A 20,194-nucleotide genomic window follows, 5' to 3' on the forward strand; every position below is an offset into this window, starting at 1 on the left:
TCCTTCTGTGTTGTGTGAAGAAGCCCTTCCTTGTCCCAGGGTGGTATCCAAGGTTAGTCCTACCATAGAGTAGTCCCACTGAAATGAATGAGATTTAAGTTAGCTGTGACTAACTTAAGTCCCATTCATTTCAGTGTGTCTACTCTACATAGGACTAACCTTGAATAATACCCCTGGTCTGGAACGGCATGCCCATCAGATTCACTGGGTTACCCCATTTTTTAGTGTTTTAGGGGGGAAACTGTCTCCAGCCACCTTTTCTACACCAGATACTCTTCATCCAGAAGGAACAAAAGATCAAGCAGGTTGATGGGGCAGGGGTGCTGAACTTCTTTCAGCCTGATGGCCAGATTTCAATTCGGAGAAGCCCTCAGAGGCTGCATTCCACTGGTGGGTGGGACCAACGGCAAAGGAGGCGGGGCCAAAATGCAAAAAAAAAAAGAGCAACACCCCCGCGTCTTTGAGCTTTAAGCTCTTCCTGCCAGTCACTCAGCCTTCAGAGAAGCGTTTCAGTCTTTTAGATTGGGGAAAACTGCACAAAAGCTGGGGGACCACCAAACAAATGGTGGTTGAGGGAAAGGGTTGCAGCCAGGGCAAGGGGGCGGGTGGCTTTCTAGGGAACCCCTGAGGACCAGATTGTGAAGAAAGCTGGAAGGAAAAAAGGCAGAAGGGTTGCTCTTCCTAGAGTTGCCAAGTTGCGGCCGAGTACTCAGATCTTTCCCTTCTACCACTAACATAGGTGATTTATCAATATTGCCAAATAAATGAATAGACAGACTGATGCATGCTGCAGCTGGGGGTGCTGCTGCTGCTGCTGCTTCTCCTTCCCTGGTCCAGTTGCCCAGGCTCCTGTCCCGGCTGTTGTGGACTGAAATCCAAGCCCTGCTTGCATCAGGGGAAGGTGGAGGAAGCCGAGCGCCAGCACCAAGGGTGGAAGAGGGCAGCCGCCGCCTCTTCTTCTCCGCACGTGCTGCTCTCGGTGCGACCGCTGGGTCGTGACCTGGCAGCTGCCTTTGCCTGATCTGTCGGGATCAACGCTGTGTGTTCAGAAAGGTCAGTCTGTGCGAGGGATCTGTGAATCAGCAGAGCCCGAGTTTGCTGAAGTTCTCCACATTCCGCTTTGAAGCTCATTCTGACCCTAGTCTGCCTCAGCTGGCACTCTTTGGGTTTCCCCCCATTTCACATGAAAATGCGTCTGTATTTTCATATTTTTCCAAACATACTCATCAGTTGTGCACATTTTTCAAATGTATGCATTTGTTTCATGCACATTTTTCAAATGTACGCATGGTATTGAATGCATTTTTGGGGGTCCGCGGATCACATTGCAAGCTCGGAAATGTGTGGAGTTCGACCGCAGATGGCATTTGAGTCTGTGTTCAGTCCGAAAAGTGCAAACTGGGTCAATCCTGATCAAAAACGAACTGAAACAAATTTCTCCAACGTCTCTAATCTGTGTGAAATGCCGGCAGCCAGCCCCAAAGTTTGGCCAGTCACATCAAATCAGCCTGTGAGCATCACCACGTTCTTGGCCTTCTTGCAGATCCGGCAGGCTGTCATCAGTCCACAGCAGTTGCAAGTGCTTGGCCCACCTTGAAATCCCAGAGCCATCCATCCATCCATCCTGTAAATGGTGGGAGAGGTCCTGCAGGCTGGCACACAGTGCGACAGCTGTGAAGAGCCATCTGTCGAATGCTCCCTGGTCCGCGGTTGCGCCAGTGAGCGCCAAGCGAATGTCGTGATGACAGCCAGCCCATCCCTTTCTTGAAAGCATGAGAGGCACCAGCTTTGCCAGAGACACGCATCCCTGTTCTTGCAAGGGAGTGGAAATAGCCCTGCTGGATCAGAGCAGAGATGTCTCTAGTCTGATCCTAGAGTTAGGATATAGCCGTCCTGACTAGTAGCCATCGATAGCCTTCTCCATGAATTTGTACAGTCCCCTTTGAAAGCTATACAAATTGGTGGCCATCACTATATCTGGAAAGTAAATTCCATACTTTCATTATGCACTGGATGAAGAAATACTTAGGGACACAGGAACATTAGACCGAGTCAGACCCTGGGTCCATCTAGCCCAGTATTGGTGACGCTGACTGGCAGCAACGGCTCTCCAGGGTTTCAGGGAGGGGTTTTTCCAGCCCTACATGGAGATGCTGCTGGGTATTGACTCCGGGACCTTCTGCATGCAAGGCGGGGGCTCTGCCACAGAGTAGTGGCCCTATACTGTGCTTCCTTTTGTCTGTCCTGAATCTCCCACCACTCGGCTTCATAGGATGACCCCTTTGGATTCTCGTATTGTGAGACAGGGGAAACAATATCTCCCTATCCACATTCTCCACACTGTGCATCATTTTGTACATCTCTGTCCTGCCTCCCTCTTTATTCACCCTTTCCCCCTGAGCTAAGAGTCCTAAACATTGTAACCTTTCCCTAGAGGGGACTTGCTCCTTTCAAGGGGAGTGCAGCCCCGTCCAGAACAGTCAATGAGCCTATCTCCCGGATGCGGGAACCACTCACCTACAGGGCCTCCGTCTTGCCAGGATTCAGCTTCAGTTTGTTGGCCCTCATCCAGCCTATCACTGAGTCTAGGCACTGATCCAGGACTCCGCACAGCCTCTCCCGATTCAGATGTCACAGGGAGATAAAGTCGGGTGTCATCAGCGTACTGATGTCACTTGGTCCCATATTCCCCTAATGGCTGCTCCCAGAGGCTTCATATAGATGTTAAAAAACATTGGGGACAGGATGGTGCCCTGCAGCACCCCATAGCTCAATTGCCAAGGGGCCAAGGAATGGTTACCCAATGTTACTCTCTGCAATCGACCCTGCCAGTAAGACTGGAGCCACTGTAACATATATGTAGTTTGTGCATAGACTGAGGTCACTTTGCAAGTTGATGCTGAGTCAGACGCAAGTTCCACCTAGCCCAGAGTCCAGTCTCCACCAGTGGAGAGCAGGTGGCCTCACAGAAGCCCACAACCAGCAAGACGTGATGGGGGAGAACTCTGTTGCTTCTCCGTAACTGGTGTTCACAGATATACTGCCCTTAACTGTTGAGGTTCCATTTACATATCATAGCTAATAGATGTGGATGGCTGTCTCCCGTCTCTCCCTTCGTTGTCTAGATTTTTCTAAACTTAAAAACTCATGCAAGGAAAGCCTTCCAGCCTATCCTCTGTTGGAAGCAGAATGATAGGCAAGTTGGAGCTTAGCCTAATCTGGAAGGGCTTTTCTTGTATTCTTTTCCTTTACGGCCTTCTCAGTGGTAGCACCCCACTTGTGGAATAAACTTCCCAAAGAGATTCACCTGTCACCGACATTGTTATCTTTTGGGCATCCGGCAAACACCTTTCTTTTCTCCCAGGCATTTTAGAGACTTATTGCTAGGTTGTTATGGCAGTTTTATCGATTCCTGTGCTGTTCATTGTTTTGCATTATATTGTATTTTATTCTTTTACATATTTGTATTGTAGTTTATATTTTTAACTGTTAGACCATTTATTTAGTTTTTTAACTGTTTATAATCCTCCCACAGAACATTAGTTATTGGGCGGATTAGAAATGTGCTAAATAAGGTAGAAATAAAATAAAATGTGTTGGACTACAAATCCACCTTTCCCAGCCAGCATGGGACCCAGATTGTGTTTGGAAATTCATTTTGAACCTAATTTCTACTAAGCATTTCTTCAGGGTCAGCAATGTTTACCCACTGGCGAGCTTATGAACTACAAGAGATGTGCAGACAGGTGTTGTGGGGATGGAGGAGGAAGAAGAAATGAGTAGGGAAGGAAGAAAGGGAGGATTGCAGCAGATGGGCATATGTGAAATGGAAAAGGCAGAGAGGTTATAAGGTGTTGAGAAGAGAGATACAGTCAGGACAGGTAAGGAGGACTGGAAATTTGAAGACTAGAACCCTGATATTGGGTCCTGTACATTAGAGGAATACCAGGAGAGAAAAATCATAGTCAGAGCAGAGAGATTTAAAACTGTGTGGTAGAAACCTAATACTGTCTTCCAAACATCAGAGGTGCGTTGTCATTACAGATATATGAGCATTTCGTTTTGTTTGCAACTTTGAATGTTGTTGCAATTGCGAGCTCATGCCCCTCGAAAACTAAGTTTCAGAAAGAAAGAAAAAGAAGTTTCTGAGCAGCAGTCACAAATGTGAGCAGGAAACTGGCAGGAGATGTGTGGCAAGATGATGCTGAGAGAATGCTGGTGCTCTTGAACCTCACTCCTTTGCCCATCCCTAGTTGTTGTTTTCTCCCGTGTTCTTCTCTCTAAAACCTGGATGGGATTTGCAGTACATGCTGTGAGATTCTAACGCTGAAATAAAAGTGCTGCATCTCTCTCTGTATATCCAAAACCTTGCACCAAGGTCAAGCAGTTTCCAGGTAGAAACGCTGAAATCTGTGATCTGTGTAAATTATGCAAGCAAACTCCTATATATTTCGATAATGTTCTTCTCCTGATAGGGCAGAATGCCAGCCATGGGCCTGGGATGTAGTACTCTCGAAGCTGAGCTTTGCGGCTTTGATGGCTAGAAACGTGTGTGGTGGTGGTTAAAAAAAAGAGAAAGAAATAAAGGATCTTTGGGAAGCTAAATTCTGGGCCTGGTATTTTGTGCCGAATTGCAGAATAGCACATGTCCCAGAAGAACGCCCAGCAGGGTGGAATGAATGGATCGTTCATCCCAGTGCAAGACCTGAAGGACTTTGCCCACAGGCTCTGAAACCTCCCTGACTCAGTGGGACTTTGCAAATCAGTTGCAAAGTTTATATAGCAGCCATATTTCCAGCCTCCCATTCTTGACATTTATCCTGGAATGACTTAGCCAGATCTGTGGTCCTGGACGAAACCACGGCATCTGGCGGCGACTTGTTCGTCAGCCTTATGCCCTGGCTTTTCTCAAATGAGTCACACACAAATAGAGGGAAACCGAGGACAGCCCCCAGCTGACTCTCGTCTCAAAGGCAGCTGCTCCAGCATCCGGGGTGGGGGAGTTGGGAGGGAAAGGGGCAACAGGACTGCACGGGAGCAAAGCCTGAAAGAGATTTGCAGGGCGAAAGCGTACTCTGTGCTCCAAAGAGCCTAGTTCTGTTCCACAAAAGCTGGGCTTCTGTGGCCTGTATTATTTATGCAAATATAGGGCAGGCAGATGTCTACTTTTACAGAGGACTGTCCTCTACTCGAAGGAGGCCTTTATTTGAAGGGTTATCCAGTCCAAATTCCCGTTTTAAAGATAAAAGGGGGGTGGATGGAAAAGAGAGAGGTCAAGGTGATGCAAGGATCACAAACACATCACTTGTCTCAGTGCAAAAGATTCTTCTGGAATTTTCTTTTATGCCCTTCTTAGAAAACTATTAAACATTTATTTACTTTTTACAAAGGGTGTGTGTGTGTGTGTGTGTGTGTGTGTGGTGGGGGAGGCAGAAAGAAAGTGAGATTTTCAAAGAAAGTATAATGAACTTGACTTATTTTCCTTGTGAAACACCCATCAGGGTCCCTATTAGGGTGGCCCCAGGTCCTCTTTTACAGACGACAGTCCTCTATTCGAAGGCATCCTCAATTTGAAGGACTGTCCTTTGAAGGAAGGGGCCACAGGTCAGTTGCATGAGCCCCCACTTTGCAGGCAGAAGGTCCCTGGTTTGATCCCCAGTATCTCCAGGGAGGGCTGGAAAAACTTCTGCCTGAAACCCTGCAGAGCCGCTGTTGCCAATACTGGGCTCGATGGACCCAGGGTTTGTTCTGTTTAAGGCAATTTCCAATGTTCCTAATTCCATTTTAAAGATAAAGAACCACCAGAAATGATGTCTTTCCACATTTAGCAGCACCTGGGCAGCAGACTAAAGGGGCAGGTAGAACAGCTCACCTAGCCACAGTCTTCTGCACCAGGGTGGGATTCACAGATTTCTATTTAAATTCTAATCATTATTTGTAAATTTGCATCTAGGCCTATAAATTCACACAAAGCTCTGTCCTCTTTCTTTGATCATGCATTTCCTCCTTTTTTGCGGCTCGTACATGGTCACTCCGACCTCGTTCCACAGGCAGGCTAGTGCCCCATTCTCCCAGAACAGGGCTTTCAAATCTCTTAACAGGGTGCCGTTTGGACATCCAATCTTTATTTTCCCCCTTTCTTATCCTTCCCATTAAGGGAAGACATAGTGTACCATATTGGTGTTCTGTGAGGGCTAAACACCCCACAAAAAAATAACAGGGGGGAAATAATAATCCCACCTGTTGATATAAATATAGATGTTTTAGCCTGGCAGACGAGTACTTATTTGTATTAGTGGAGAGTTTGTGGTAACTGCAACCAACTGCTGTAGCTTTCTTGGAATAAATAACCCCAAAGCTGCAAAGGTTCATGCTTGAGGGAGGCATTTGTTTTGGCAAACATCACCGATGGGAGAGACAAAAGAGCTCTCCCGTTCTCTCACTGGTGGTCCTTATTAAAACTCCTCTCATCACAAAGGCGAGTGGGGAAGGGGTGGGTGGGATTCAGCCCTGCAAATTGTAGATGGCCGTGTCCATTCTAAGCTCAGGGCATGAGAGCAGCATCCCTGTTCTAGATTGGAATATTCATGGAACAGAGTGTCTGCAGAATGCATTCCTTCATCAAAGGGCTCACAGAGGACTAGAAACTTACCTCATTTAAAAAATACATTGACAGCTGAGAGTCTTGGCGTGGATGCAAGAGGCTGCTGCACCCACTGCCAACTTGGCGCCCTCTTAATGTTTCAAAAGTGAAAAGAGGGTTCCATTTGTGTTCCAAGGGTCCCTCAAGTCCAGTGTTCTGCTCAGGCAGTGGCCAAAGCGCATAATGTGCCTGTTATGCCCTTTGCATGTTCTGAGAGTTATCCCCCAACAACCTTTGCAATGTGGCAAGAGATTCTGGGGTGGGGTGGGGTGGGTGATTGCCTTTTATGTCATGTGCGCTAACCACTTCAGGCAGCAAAATGCCTCATGCCAGCCATGTGCAAGCAGGAGCGTAACTGGGGCAGGGCCTTGGAGCCCCACAGTCTGGGGGACCCCCGAAAACCACTGAGAGAGCTGTGGCAGGTGATGGAGGCATCAGGGCAGCAGAAGCAAACTCCGTTTCATTCCTGTAGTCAGGATGGTGCTACGATTTAAGCAAGTTCAAAATGCAAAACTGTGCATGCTCAGATCCTCTCTTTTTTTTCTTAAAACAACAACAAAAACAAAACCATGTTGTTGTAAAGCATGGAATTGCAGGGGTGGTAGTGGTGGGGAGAGGCTCATGTGCCTCACAGCTGAAGTGATGTGCAGGTGCTCCTGCCCGGCGAGTAACCCAGGGTCCAAAGTGGCCATGCTGCAGTATGTGTGCTGTGAGCATGACTTCTGTTAGACCAAAATGGCCCATTCTTCTGAAGGGGGTGGGGACAATTTTGTTTTCTTCCAAACAAAGAGGATGTGAGGTGAACCCCTGGCCTGCTTCTGGCCTCTGCCTGCTGATGTGTGGATTTTGCTAAATCCATTCCATTTGGGTTTTGCGGAGTGCCAGGCGTCTCTCAGTCCGTCATCTCTTCCTTGACGGAATTGCTTGTTTGTTTTTAACCAGCATTTCATTCTGCTTGTGCACTTGCTCACATCCGCATTACTTCATGCACACTATTTGCGAAAGTGCACATTGGTGCTAATGCACATGTGTGCAAATGCTCATTAGTTAATGCGAATGGGTGCAAATCTCCCCCCCCCCCAGTGTAAAACCAGTCCGGACATCCGCGAATCCATGTAACTCGGAAAAAGGCGGCCCACTACAGAATCTGGAGGTCAGATTAATAGAAATCCGAATTCATTTGAATCTGTTGTGGACTTCTCTGACATCCCTACTTCCACCCTGGTTTTGATCTGAGTGAACAAGGTGTGGTGTCAGTTCCTGTTTCCCCAGGTGACTTCTTATTCCAGGCATTCCTATTAACCCCTTGAACTGGGAGCGGAGGCAGACTCTCCCCAGCCAAGGGGAGGCCTGGGGAGAAGATGATCGCATGGCTATGAAGTGCCTGGACCCAACAAGTACCTTGGCTGGGGTCATCTTGGGGGCCAGCCTCCCTCCTCCCAGCTCAAGAAGATGCCCATGCCTGGCATATCCAGGGGCCTTTCATTGCTGCCGGATAGCCATGTGTCCTACTTTATAGAGGATAGTCCTCTGTTAGAAGTGCCCTCAGAGGACAGCCCTGTATTTGAAGCTGTCCTCTGTTTGAAGGGCTGCCCAGTCTAAATCCAATTAAAGATGAAGAACCCTAAGGAGGGAGAAGAAATGTCCCGAAGTTGCCCCTGAACAGTTGTTGGCACTTGGGCAGCACACCGAGCAACAGGCACATGGGCCGTCTGGTCACCATCTTCCCCACTAGAACGGGATGTATTGCATTTCTATTTAAATCATGCAGCAACTCTCCCTAAATGTTCATCCTTACATACCAGTTCACACATGCAAATTGTAAGAGGACAAGCATCCTATTTTGCCCTGTGTTTGGGTGATGCACATCCTCTTTTTAAGCAATGCATAGGTGGCCACCTGACACTGCTGGGAAAACAGCTTGCCTGATATAGAGAACTGCCCATAGTAAACAGGGATGGGTTGAATCAGAAAGGAAATAATTCAGGTTTGTAAATTGCCACTCACCTATGATGAGTTGAGAAATCGCTCCAGGCGAGAAAGGTAGGGAAGTAACGTTTTGTAAACTGGAGGAGAATTGCCAAGCCCCAACCCTGATGTCCTGGAACATATCATTTTTGTGCCATTTGGTCAAACATGCGCCATGTTACGTTATCAAAATCAAAATTTTGATTTTGGCGCTATCAAAATCATTAATCATAATTTTAATAATCCTAAGACTAAAACAGCAGCGACATTTACTACAGCAATGTTTCATTTCAAAATTTTTACTCTATTGCAGGGATGGAGCACCATCCATCCCGGCCCACAAGACACCCTGGAAGGCAGGAAGATCAAGGTATTCCCATTTCAATATTTCTAGACCAGCTGTTAAGCAGCAAAACATGTTTATATCTCTAGAAATGTAATGGCTGTCCAAAGTTACATTGTGGGGGAGACAACGCCCCTTCTTGCCTAGGCCCCGGAATCTGGCAACTCTTTCTCCTGGCTCCATCGAGACCAGCTTTTCTAAGACACCCTTTTCTATTCCAGTCAGCCCTCTCCATTTTTGGAAGCCCACCTGGGTCACTTCAGAGGCAGTTACTTAATGAAAAGGAAATGTGTGTGTGTGTGTGCGCGCGCGCGTGAGTGTGTGTGTGTATATATTCTGAGTTAGGGTTGTATGAGAGTTTCGCTTGCACATGCAAAAGCATGCCCTGTTTGCAACACTGCACGTCATTGCGAGCAGCGGAACGTGTCCTCCAGAAATGTCCGTAAATTCTCAAACATATGCTGGCTTTTGAAAATTGCACAAATTTCAGAGGAAAAGCCATATCCCTTCCTTAGCTGAGGTGGATCAAAATAAATTGTGCCAAACCTAATTAAAAGGATGTGTAAATTTGCATGACTTATTCAGGCTCAGGATTCTGGCTCAGAATTTGCATTGTTTGGGAACACAACATAGGGTGTTTTTCAAAAAACTTGCAGAGCATACCTGCTTCTGGGCATGACCCCCCTTTACTCTAGTGCAGGGGCATCAAACCCCTTTCAGCCCAAGGGCCAAATTCAGTTTCAGAGAAGCTCTCAGGGGCTGCATCCCAGTGGTGGGCGGGACCAAAGACAAAAGGGGTGGGGCTAAGATGCCAGAAATATGAGAAGGCAGTTTCCGATGTTCCTATTCTGTTCATCCAGTCTCCTGCCAGGAGCTTGAAGGTCCAGATTACCTGGTTTTGTTTCCAGAGTAGAATCAATGCTACAGTGTTCCATTTGTTGTTTCCGTGCGCATGCATGGTTTTCCTCAGCCTGTTCCTTCAGTTCCTTCCCATCTCCCCCCACCCGCCCCGTCTCACATAACTTGTCCACGTTGTTGGGGTTTTCCTCTTCCCCAGTGGTTTATCAAGCTTGATGTGGGATTTCAAGTCTATACTTGCGCACTGTTTTTCTGATGTGCAGGCAGGCAGTGTGTCAATAAAATGGATGCCAGAAGCAGCCCACTACATGGCTTTCCTGCCACATTTGATCGATGCAAACATGTGCACTTGGCAACACAGAAGGGTAAAAAAATACAAATGAAGAAAAGGTGCTGGACGCGGAGGAGGCAAATTGGGCACACTCCAGTTCTCGAATTAGTATTAGCAATTCTCCTAGATAAATACGATTCAGGGGGAGTGGAATGTGGGACAAGCAGACCCACAGAAGAATTAGGGAACACAACAGGGCAATTTGGCCATCCCAAACTGGAACTTATTTATTTGTTTATTATATGCATTTATATACCACCTTACTTGCTTCAAAGCCATCGAGGCAGTGTACAGCTACAGATGGATGAGAATTTCGTTTTTACATGCAAACATGCGAGCATGCTCTGAATATGAGCACAAGTGTGAACACATGGCCACCAAAACTATTCTCCAGTTGCCAAAGACGTGCTCGCATTTGTCTCATTCCCAATTCCCAGTTCAAATTTCTGCAAATTTCCTCGGTAGACTGAATCACCCTGCTTTAATCTATGGAGGAAAATTGTGCAAATTAGGAGGTTTGTGCAAAACTGGGGAAATTTGTGCAGATCTCTTGTTCGAACACTGCTCTATTTGTATAACTTCCCATTCACACAAGGTGAGCAGCACATGCAAATGGGAAAAGGGCCCAAGGTGATCAGTGAGACGATACTCGGAGAATCCTATCAACCTTCAACATCGCTCGTTTGCCCATCTCTATGTACAACCATTTTAAAAACATGAAATCATAAAACAATAAAACCAGGAATGTTAAAACTGGTACAAACATGAATTGCAACCATTAAACCAGTCGCAGACTCGCGACAGTGCACTCTCAACAACTTTTTGAACATTGTTTGACATTCTGCCAGGGAAAGAACTCCATTAGCTGCCACAGCCCTGGGTACATTTTGGAGGGTCTGGATATATATTTTTTCTATCCCTGTTTGTCTTTCTCCCTCTCTCTTTTTGGTCTTCTGTCTATCTGCAAATCCGCCCCCCGCCCCCGTTGCTGCACATTTCTGAAGCTGTGTGGCAGTTCTAACAGACGCCCCATAACGATTTCGCTCCCTCTTGTGGCTGTGACTTCCCTGAGTCAAACAGCCCAGGCGGCACTGTTGGCAGCTGCCACATCAGACTTGACCGGAAACGCCTTTTCAGTCAATTGCCCGGCTCGGGGTTTTGAGCTGATTACCCAGCAAGTGAGCTGCAGCTGTGATGAATGAGGGCCCTGGCTGACGGGCACCGAGGGCCGCTTGCTCGGGATCGCGGCACAATCATCTCCTCTCTGGCATGTCCGGTGTGTCTGTGCACATGCGTGCTCCTGCCTTATGCTCCCTTGCCTGCTCAAGGCTTCTTGGAGAAGAGCACTCTCTGGGTTGTTGCAGAGACCACGGTGCTTGACTTAAGGGAGGGCTGTGTAATCTCCGGCCTGGCCTGCTGGGGCCCCAATTTGGCCCTCCAGGGCTCCTCAGATCACCATGGCCCCTTCCCCTGGATCCACCCCTTCCTGGCGACTGCTAACCATTGGGCGGGGCTAAAGGGAAAAAGAGGCATGGCAAAGGTGAGGGGGTGGAGCCGCAAAGACCCCAAACACTAGCCTATTTTAACTTAAAGCTCTTTCCGCCAGTAACGAAGTCTTAGGAGAGGCATTTCAACATTTTAGAACATGGTGCGGGGGAGTACTAAAGCTAGGAAGCCCTGAGTGATGGATGTTCAGGAAAAGGGGTGGGCCAGGTGAGGGGGCATGGCCTCTGGGGAACTCTGGGAGGCTGAACTGGGACCATGGGTAGGTCAGGTTGAGCCCCCCGACTGTGGTTCAGCGCCCCTGGTCTAGTGGGAACTCGCTAATGGTTAACAGGACATGTAATGTGATTGCATTCTGGGCAAGGCTGAGCCAAACGTATCCAGTGGAGGCTGGGGGTTTTGACATCAGTGGGGCAGTGAATCCGCTCTGGGGTTCAGTCAGAACCAGACAGAACTCTAAAGGAGCTATTCAAGGTGCTAAACCCATTTTTGGATAGCTCCTTTGGAGTTCTGGCTTGTTCTGACTGAAACCCAACATGGATTCACAGCCCTGCCGAATTTGAAGCCACGAGCATCCACTGCCTTTTGCCCCACAGAACTCCAGGGTAGGAAGAATCTGACCCAATTGCTCACTAAGGAGGCAACCTGTCTCCACTTTCTGGTCATCTTTCCCATGAGTGCAAATGCACAGGGATTATTGGCAAGGACTCGGTGGTTATTTAAACGTTGCTTAATTAAGTTACTTAGTACAGTAAACACAACACATGCACATTAATTTAGGCAACGTATTTTTAGTTTTCCACGGTCTCATGCTGACTTGTGCTTGGAAAGCATGTCTTAATTCCCTCCACCCTCGCCAAATTTCAGAGGGGAGTGGATGAAGGCAAAGCATTTCGACTTCCTTTGCTGTCAGGCTAATGGAGAGGAGATATAGCTTGAAAGAAAACTGGAATCCTTTTATACCTCTGCTATAACTAGTCATTTCTATGCCAAGGGTAAGTTTTCATGTTGGCTCCTGGGAGGAATTAACCCTGGAATAGGGATGTACAGATTAGTTAAACCTGTTCTGTCTGTGTTTCATGGATCGTTCATTCCATCGTCCGCTCATTGACTAATCAGATTTTTTTAAAACCAGAAATCTGTTCTACTTCTGCTAATTCACAAATGTGCATTAGTGCTAATGCTTATCAGCGCAAGTGCAAATGAGTGCAAATTCCCCCTCCCCAAAGTGGAAAACGGCAAGTCATGGAATCCACGTGGTTTGGAAAGATCTGGTCCACTGTGGAATCCATCAGGCAGATTCATAGAAATACAAACTCATTTGAATCTGTTGTAGATTTCTCCGACGTTCCTACCCCAGACCGACCCCTTTGTGGAGAACCAGTGATAACATCTGGAACATCTCATTTATCTGTTGTTCTCCTCCCCCCCCTTCCCCACGATAGTATTCAGTGGATGAATGTGCTGTCCTGTGTTAGGCTTCAGGTGCAGAGCCAATCACAATCTGCCACAGTTCCCATTCTGCCTGGCCAGCTGCCTTCACTATGCCTCTGAATAAGCTGAGGGCCAGCTGGATACAGTCTGGATACAATTTAACATTATTTGAATGTGACCAATACATTGCCAGATTTTTGATGCCCTTGTCCAGATGGTGTCCCCCAACCTACTTACGCTACTCCTGGGGTCCCAACATGGGACCCAGGGGTTCAAATGTGCCCCCACACAGCCCTCTTGGTGCCCGCCAGTCTCCCTGCCCTTTCTGATTGTTTTTATTTTATTACTTAATATTTATATTATTATTTAAAAAAATAAGAACCAAGAACGGGGAGGCCTGCCTGCTGCAAAGCACAGTGCTGCCCTCCAGCACCATCTTTCTTTGGGTTCCAAAGGGTAGTTTTGCCTTTTGCAGCTCAGTTTCTTGACCAAGTTACTTGTCAGTTTGCCATCTGTGAAATGGGTGTCGGAACAGAAAACCGGGGCTTTTCGTGTTTTGGAGCTCAGACCCCAACCTCCTCCTTGGACTTGGGTTCTTGGGCAAGTTATTTTTCTTTTAGCCTAACCCAGTTTGCCTTCTGGGAAACAAGTGCTTTGTGGCTTTATGTGCCCACCATTTATTTATTTATTTATTTGTGCTGTACCCCTCCTTTCTACCAAGAAAAATGGCACTCAAGGCCACTTGAATGGGCAGGCTCCCCTCCTTGGCAGCCATTTTGTGGGAGCACCTGTGACATGATCTCCAAATTCCAAATGTGCCCACTGAGGTTGGAGCCCCTGCACTATTCAGTTTTTTTTTTAATTAGCAGAATAACTGGACAAATTGACTGAATAACTACCACTGCTCCATTTTGTGCCTCTCATGTAACTGCACGTGGTTAGGCTATTCTCGAGAACGTAGATCTTGAGGCCTACCAACTTGGAGAGTCCCCAAATCCCACTTCAACCCATGTTGAGGTCCCCAGGCTAATGCCTCTCTCCTTTTCCCCTCTGCTGACGTTTCCAGCTGTGCAAGAGGAACGGCAGCGAGGCAAAGACCGCAACGAGAACGAGGTGGAGTCCACTAGCAACGCGAACGAGGAGATGCCCGTGGAGAAGATTCTAGAAGCTGAACTTGCCGTGGAGCCAAAGACAGAGACGTACATTGAAGCGAACATGGGGCTGACGCCAAACTCGGTAAGGAAACTCTCCCGGCAGCCTTTTCTGTTGGCCGCTAGCCGAGATGACATGGAAAAAATAAGTACCCTTCAAATGGGTACTTATCTGGATAGCTGGCCTGCTTTTGTTGAAATGTATGTATACATCTTAGAAACCTGCATTTTCCTGTGTTATCTGTGTTCCTGTTCATATCTATGCATTGACATTGATATATTCAAATCTATAGCGTCACGTTTGCACGCCTGCACACACTGCTTCGCATTCCACACACACAATTATCCCCCCCCCCCCGGCACAAACTCTTCCCACCCATCCCCAGACAGGGCTTTCCCGGTGCTAGTGAAGGAAGCAGTCCCCTTACCTCTGATCTCTCAGAAGACAGTGGCAATGAGGGAAGGATTCCCCTTGCTAGTGCCAGCAAGGGAAAGCTGGGCAGGGGACCCCCAGGCACCAGAGGAAGTGCCTGCGGGCCGCATGTGTCCCATGGGCTGTGGGTTGTGCACCTCTGACAGGCCCTGTTGAGCCCAGAGCCTGACACTAAATGAGCAGCGGAAAGCCCTCGGCTCCCTTGGCTTGGGAAGCAGATGGAAAGCCAAGCTTTGGTTAGCTCTGGCACTAGGGACACAGCAGTAATCAAGGTTTAAAAATACTTCAGGGGAGCTGTAAGGAGAGTGACGGCAAGCTGGTCGGGGGGGAGGGGGAGGAGGGATGGGGAGGAAATGGAGCTGAAAGAAATGGCTGCTTCTGGCCCAGTCCCTCCTCCAGCCTCCTTGAGCAAAAGGAAAGCGGCTTCCTGCATAATTCAGCATGGGTTGCTGTGGATGAGGATGCCAGCTGCATCTAAATAGAGTCAGAGGCTCCTTCAGACGCCCCCTCCCTTGCTGAGGAGGGACTCCCACCTCAGGCCTGTGGCTGTGCCAGGATGGCCGTGCGGGGGGGGGGGCAGAGCTCCTCCCGCACTTCCTCCCCAGGGCCCAGCTGCTGAGAAGAATTGGGTGTGTGATGCTTAGAAGGGAGCGCTGGAGCGGAAAATGGCTTTGCTACCGCACGGTGTGCTTTGGTGTGTGTTTGGGGTGGGGGGGTGCAGCTTCCCACAGAGCCATCAGCTGCCCCAGACATTGAAACGGGCCTTCAGCTCCTGCTCAGTTCTTGGTCGTCTTCCAAGGGGCTTCCCTTGACCAGGGCTCAGGGAAGTTGCAGTTCCTGTTGTGCATGTCGTGCCCATTCTCCCGAACTCAGCCTGGCTTCCTGCACGGGAGACGTGTCGAACCTCTTTCAGCCCAAGGCCTGAATTCCATTTTGGGGGAGTCTCAGGGGCCGCAGGTCAGGAATGGATCTGAGCGTGTGGAGATGTCTGGCAGCTCAGATTCGGATTCAGAACGGGAACAGCAAGGACAGAGGGAGGCACCCTCCCCAGTGAGCCCAGGTACAGCGAGACTTTCTTCCCAAGACCTTGACACGCAGATGGCCCAGCCTGAGCGGCTCCCCCGTTCCTCCCCCATGGGAGCTCAGGGTTGGGAGGAGGGCGAGGGGCGTGACTTGAGGGACCCTAGGGTCTGTCGCAGAGCGAAGCAGGAAAAGTGCAGGGCAGGGCTCAGACGCTCCGCCAGGCTGGCCGCTCATGGAAGCCAACATAGGAGGGACCCAGCCTAAGGGAGGGGCATCCCTGCGGAGCACATCTGGCCCAGAAGGTCTTGCCCAGACTGCTGCAACTTCCCTAACTTCCACTTTGCCTCCGCTATCGATATTCATAGATGTGTGGATTAGCTGGTTCGATGCAGTCTGAGAGTTTCCGCAGCTCTGCATTTCTAAAGAAGCTAGTTGTTCACTAATAAAGTAGTGTTGACTTGAAGCTTTGTTTCCTGGAGTGTGGTGACTGCGAAGGGGGAGGGCGACGGAACATGACACCGCATTCCTCTGGTGGGCAGCGGCAAAGGCAACAGGCGGGGACAAATGTCCCTGCATCTTTTAGCGGAGAGCTCTTCCTGCCAGTCACTCAGCCTTGGGAGGGGAATTTCAACCTTTTAGAATGAGGGGAGAGCTCCACAGAAGCCGGGAAACCGCCAAACAATTGGCAGTCAGGGGAAGGAGTTTTATCCATCAGGGGAGCCCCGGGGGGCTGGATTTGGCCCGTGGCCTGAGGTTCAACACCCCAGTGTTACTCTGTACCCTTAAAAGAATGTGCATCCTTCTCCTCCATTTCTTTTCACTTCCTCCTGCCCATGTCCTTCCTCTGAGGCAGAGTCCCATGCCCGGCGAGCAGCGTCCTTTGGCACACGGCTTCAGTCTCTTTTTAAATTTCATTTAATGTTAATTTATTTCACTTCCGTACCTCCCAATAGCCAGAGCTCTCTGGGCAGTTCACAGAAATTAAAACCACAAAGCACAGCATAAAACAATGTAAAATATGAAAGCTTAAAAGCACAATATAACAGTACAACCAGAATAAAGCCTAGCAGCAATGCAGAGATTTAAAATGCAGATTCAAAGCACTAAAGCTAAAAGACTAGGAAGCTAAAATGCTATAATACTGGGAGAATGAAAAGGCCTTCCCCTGGTGCCGGAAGGAGTGCAACCCTTTTGGCCCAGTATCCTGCTGCAGAGCCGTTGTTTTGACCCCCCCCCCCCGCCCCGGTTTGTGTTTCAAGGGGAGAGCGTCCTCCCCTTCTTCTCTTCCTGTCTGCCCTTGTTGTGGGCTTAGCGAAGCGCAGGAGCTGGATGGAACTCCTTGAAACGTCCATAGCACCAGCATCCCCCGCAGGAGGAATGTGGGAGGGGGGCGTTCCTTAAATGCTGTCAGTCTGACCATAGACATGCCTGTTTCTCTTGCTTGGAGAACGGACACCACCTTGCCTGGCCAATGCTGGGATGCTAGAACACCTTCCTTTGACCCGGTGCAGCTTGTCAAATGTCCGTGCAAGAACAAGTTAACGGGGCATCTTTCATTTTGTCAATATAAGGCTCCCAGCAGGTGAATTGTAGAAAAAATGGGGCTCCCTGATCGTTTTGGGCTAGTGGGCACATTTGTAATTTTGAGTGAGTGTTGTGGGTGCTCTCACAAAATGGCTGTCATGTGGAGAGGGTTGTCCATTCATCGAATGGCTGCTGGGGCGGGCCTGGATGGCTGCAAAACACGCATTTCCCAGGAGGCAAATGGATGAAAATAAAAGAAAAGTGGCTTGGCCAAGAATCGGAATCCCAGGCAGGGGTAACTGCAGACCACCCTTTGGAACCCAAATGAAGGTGGCGCTGGAGGGCAGCACTTTGCCTTCCCCATAATTATCTAAAGAGAGAACCAAAATCTTAAGAAATAAAATAAAAACCAGGAGCTGCGGAGATCCTGGCAGGTACCAAGAGTAGTGTCTGTGGGCACATTGGTGTTCTACTCCCACCATGGTGGAGACCCCAGGGCTAGAGGAAGAGCACAGAAGGATCAGTGCCAGGAAGTGCCCTCTTTCCTGGCATCCTGTCTCCAACAGTGGGCAGGCAAGGGCCCTTGGGAAGCTGCGAAGCAGGATGTGGTCATGGCCAGTACAGGAACTTGCTGTAGCAACCTCATTACAGCGGCACATGGCTGGCTTGTTTGTTTCTACAAGGCCTCAACCTGTCCCAAAAGAATAATAAAAGCTTCAATTCTTGGCTAAAATGTATATTTCCAAACATTCTGTATTATCCCCTACCACATGTTGAGGAGGTGTTTTTTACTTCTATTTTGTGGGGAAGCGGGGTGGGCGTGGGGGCTAGAACAGGGCTCCCCAACCTTTCTGGGATGGCCATTTTAACTCCCCTGGCTTCTCTTCGCAGCCCAACGACCCGGTTACCAACATCTGCCAAGCCGCAGACAAGCAACTCTTCACGCTGGTGGAGTGGGCGAAAAGGATTCCCCATTTCTCAGAATTGCCGTTGGATGACCAAGTCATCTTACTCAGGGCCGGTGAGTAGGACACACCGCTGAGGGACAGGGCAGCAGCCCTCCATTGCAATAGCAGTTCAGGCAGGGCCCCCAATGGAGAGCACATTTGGGACTTTGCGAGAGCCTCGTGGGTGCTCTCACAAAATGGCTGCCATGCGAGAGGGGCTTGCCTGTTCATCAAATGGCCACCATGGTCCCAAAACTCTCATTTCCCAGGAAGCAAACTGGAGGAATTAAAAGAAAAGTGACTTACACAATAAACTACCCACAAGGCAGAGGTGAGGTCTGAGCTCTTTTGGACCCAAATAAAGATGGTGCCAATTGATTAACAAAACTGCCCAGTGGTAGGTGGGGCCGGAGGCAAAGGGGGCGTGGTCAAAGGTATCAGCATCATTTAGCGTAAGGCTCTTCCTGCCAGTAAGGAAGCCTTAGGAGGAGAGGCGTTCCAGCCTTTAAGAATGGGGGAAAACTGTGCAAAAGCCCGGAAACCATCGAACTATGGGGGAAAGGGGTGGGGCCAGGGAAGGGGTGTGGCCACCTGTGGACCCCACTGGGACCCCAGGCTGGCTGGATTTGGCCCCCAGGCCTGCGGTTCTCTCCCTCTGATGTAAGTGACGGCAGCTTTTAACTCCACTGGAGTAAGGAAATGCTCACATGGCAATGTTACCGTAAGGACCAAAGACGGCCTCTCGCCTTGGACACTGGGTGGCCGTGTGTGCCTGTGTGTCAAACACAGCTCTCTGCGCCTCACCTCCCTTCCCCAGCCCAGAGTTCCTTGCAGTTGTTGTTGTTATTATTGGAACCAATTTCCTAGGGACAATGGAACCCATTCCCTAGGGAGGCGGTGGGCTCTCCCACACTGGAGGCGTTCAAGACGAGGCTGGACAGCCATCTGTCAGGGATGCTCTGACTCGGATTCCTGCACTGAGCAGGGGGTTGGACTCGATGGCCTTGTAGGCCCCTTCCAACGCTACTATTCTGTGATTCTATGCTTATTAGCACTCAAGGAAGCTAACAATCAAAATCCGGAAAAACAAAATCTGACTTAAAATATAAGTTTTAAAACTTATAAACATAAAAACAAAGAAATTAAAGTCACAATTAAAAACACAATAAAAGAAATAAACGGCATGCTGCCAATTAAACCCTTCTTCCGCAACAAACTGGCTCATATCCCAAGTCCTGCCTGAATAAAAAAAGTCTTTGCCTGCCAGTAGAAGGACAGCAGAGAGGGGGCCCAGTTAGCCATCTTGGGCAACAAGTTCCAGAGCCTGGGAGCAGCCACCAAGAAGGCCCCATCTTGAGTCACCACCAAATGTGCCACTGAGGGTGGTGGGACTGCGAGAACAGCCTCCCCGGAAGATCTTAAGACATAAGCAGGCTTGCATGGGAGAGGGTGGCCTTTTAGGTAATGTGTGTGTGTGCAATGCTCAGACCTTCTCTTCAACGCCACTCCGCTGGTCATAATGTGAGCATTTCGTCATCACTTCTTATTCCTGCTGTTGGAGGGGAGGGGCCGACCTGACACGGCTGACTTGACATGGCTGCCACCGAGTTGGGACTGCAAGTGTCTTTCTCAGAAGGGGTCTCCACTGGCCTCCTCGAAGCCTTCTAACCAGTGGCTTTGTGTATGATTGAGCACGGAGAGCGGCCTGCAAACAGCAGTTGCACATGAAATATCGAAGCATCGAGGTGTGGCTGAGAGTGGCAGCTGGATTCATGGGAGCGCCCCCCTGTGGTGACAGAGAATTAGGACCGGCCTCTTCAGGGGGCGCTCGCAGCGTGGCTGGACTTTGTGGCAGAGCAGGGGTTAACGCCACTGTTCAGTGTCCCGGAAGCAACTGTAGTGCAGCGGCGAAGAGTTTGAGCTGGGAATTTTGACCTTCCCCATCAACATTTCTGCCTGGAGTTTGTGAGTTCTTAATTTCCTGATCTTGTTTCTTAGGAGAAATGAATGCACTAGGCCTCCAGCATAATTCCCTA

At 49.0% G+C, this 20,194-nt stretch overlaps 1 protein-coding gene across 6 annotated transcripts in view; it reads left to right on the forward strand.

Moving 5' to 3' along the window:
* Window positions 1-20,194, forward strand: part of RXRA (retinoid X receptor alpha) — a 166,374-nt gene that overhangs the window by 133,467 nt on the left and 12,713 nt on the right. For 3 of the 6 annotated variants that reach the window (XM_084821108.1, XM_084821110.1, XM_084821107.1), the window contains 3 exons: window positions 8,925-8,981; window positions 14,147-14,316; window positions 18,103-18,232. In XM_084821108.1, the coding sequence (XP_084677234.1) occupies window positions 8,925-8,981; window positions 14,147-14,316; window positions 18,103-18,232 (357 nt within the window). The remainder of the gene's footprint in view (window positions 1-8,924; window positions 8,982-14,146; window positions 14,317-18,102; window positions 18,233-20,194) is intronic. The other 3 variants (XM_084821111.1, XM_084821112.1, XM_084821109.1) reach the window with 1 other exon arrangement.

Source organism: Heloderma suspectum, chromosome 14 (genome assembly GCF_057233095.1).
Source record: "Heloderma suspectum isolate Gila_16-S chromosome 14, 16-S_ref, whole genome shotgun sequence".
Classification (NCBI taxonomy): Eukaryota; Metazoa; Chordata; class Lepidosauria; order Squamata; family Helodermatidae; genus Heloderma; species Heloderma suspectum.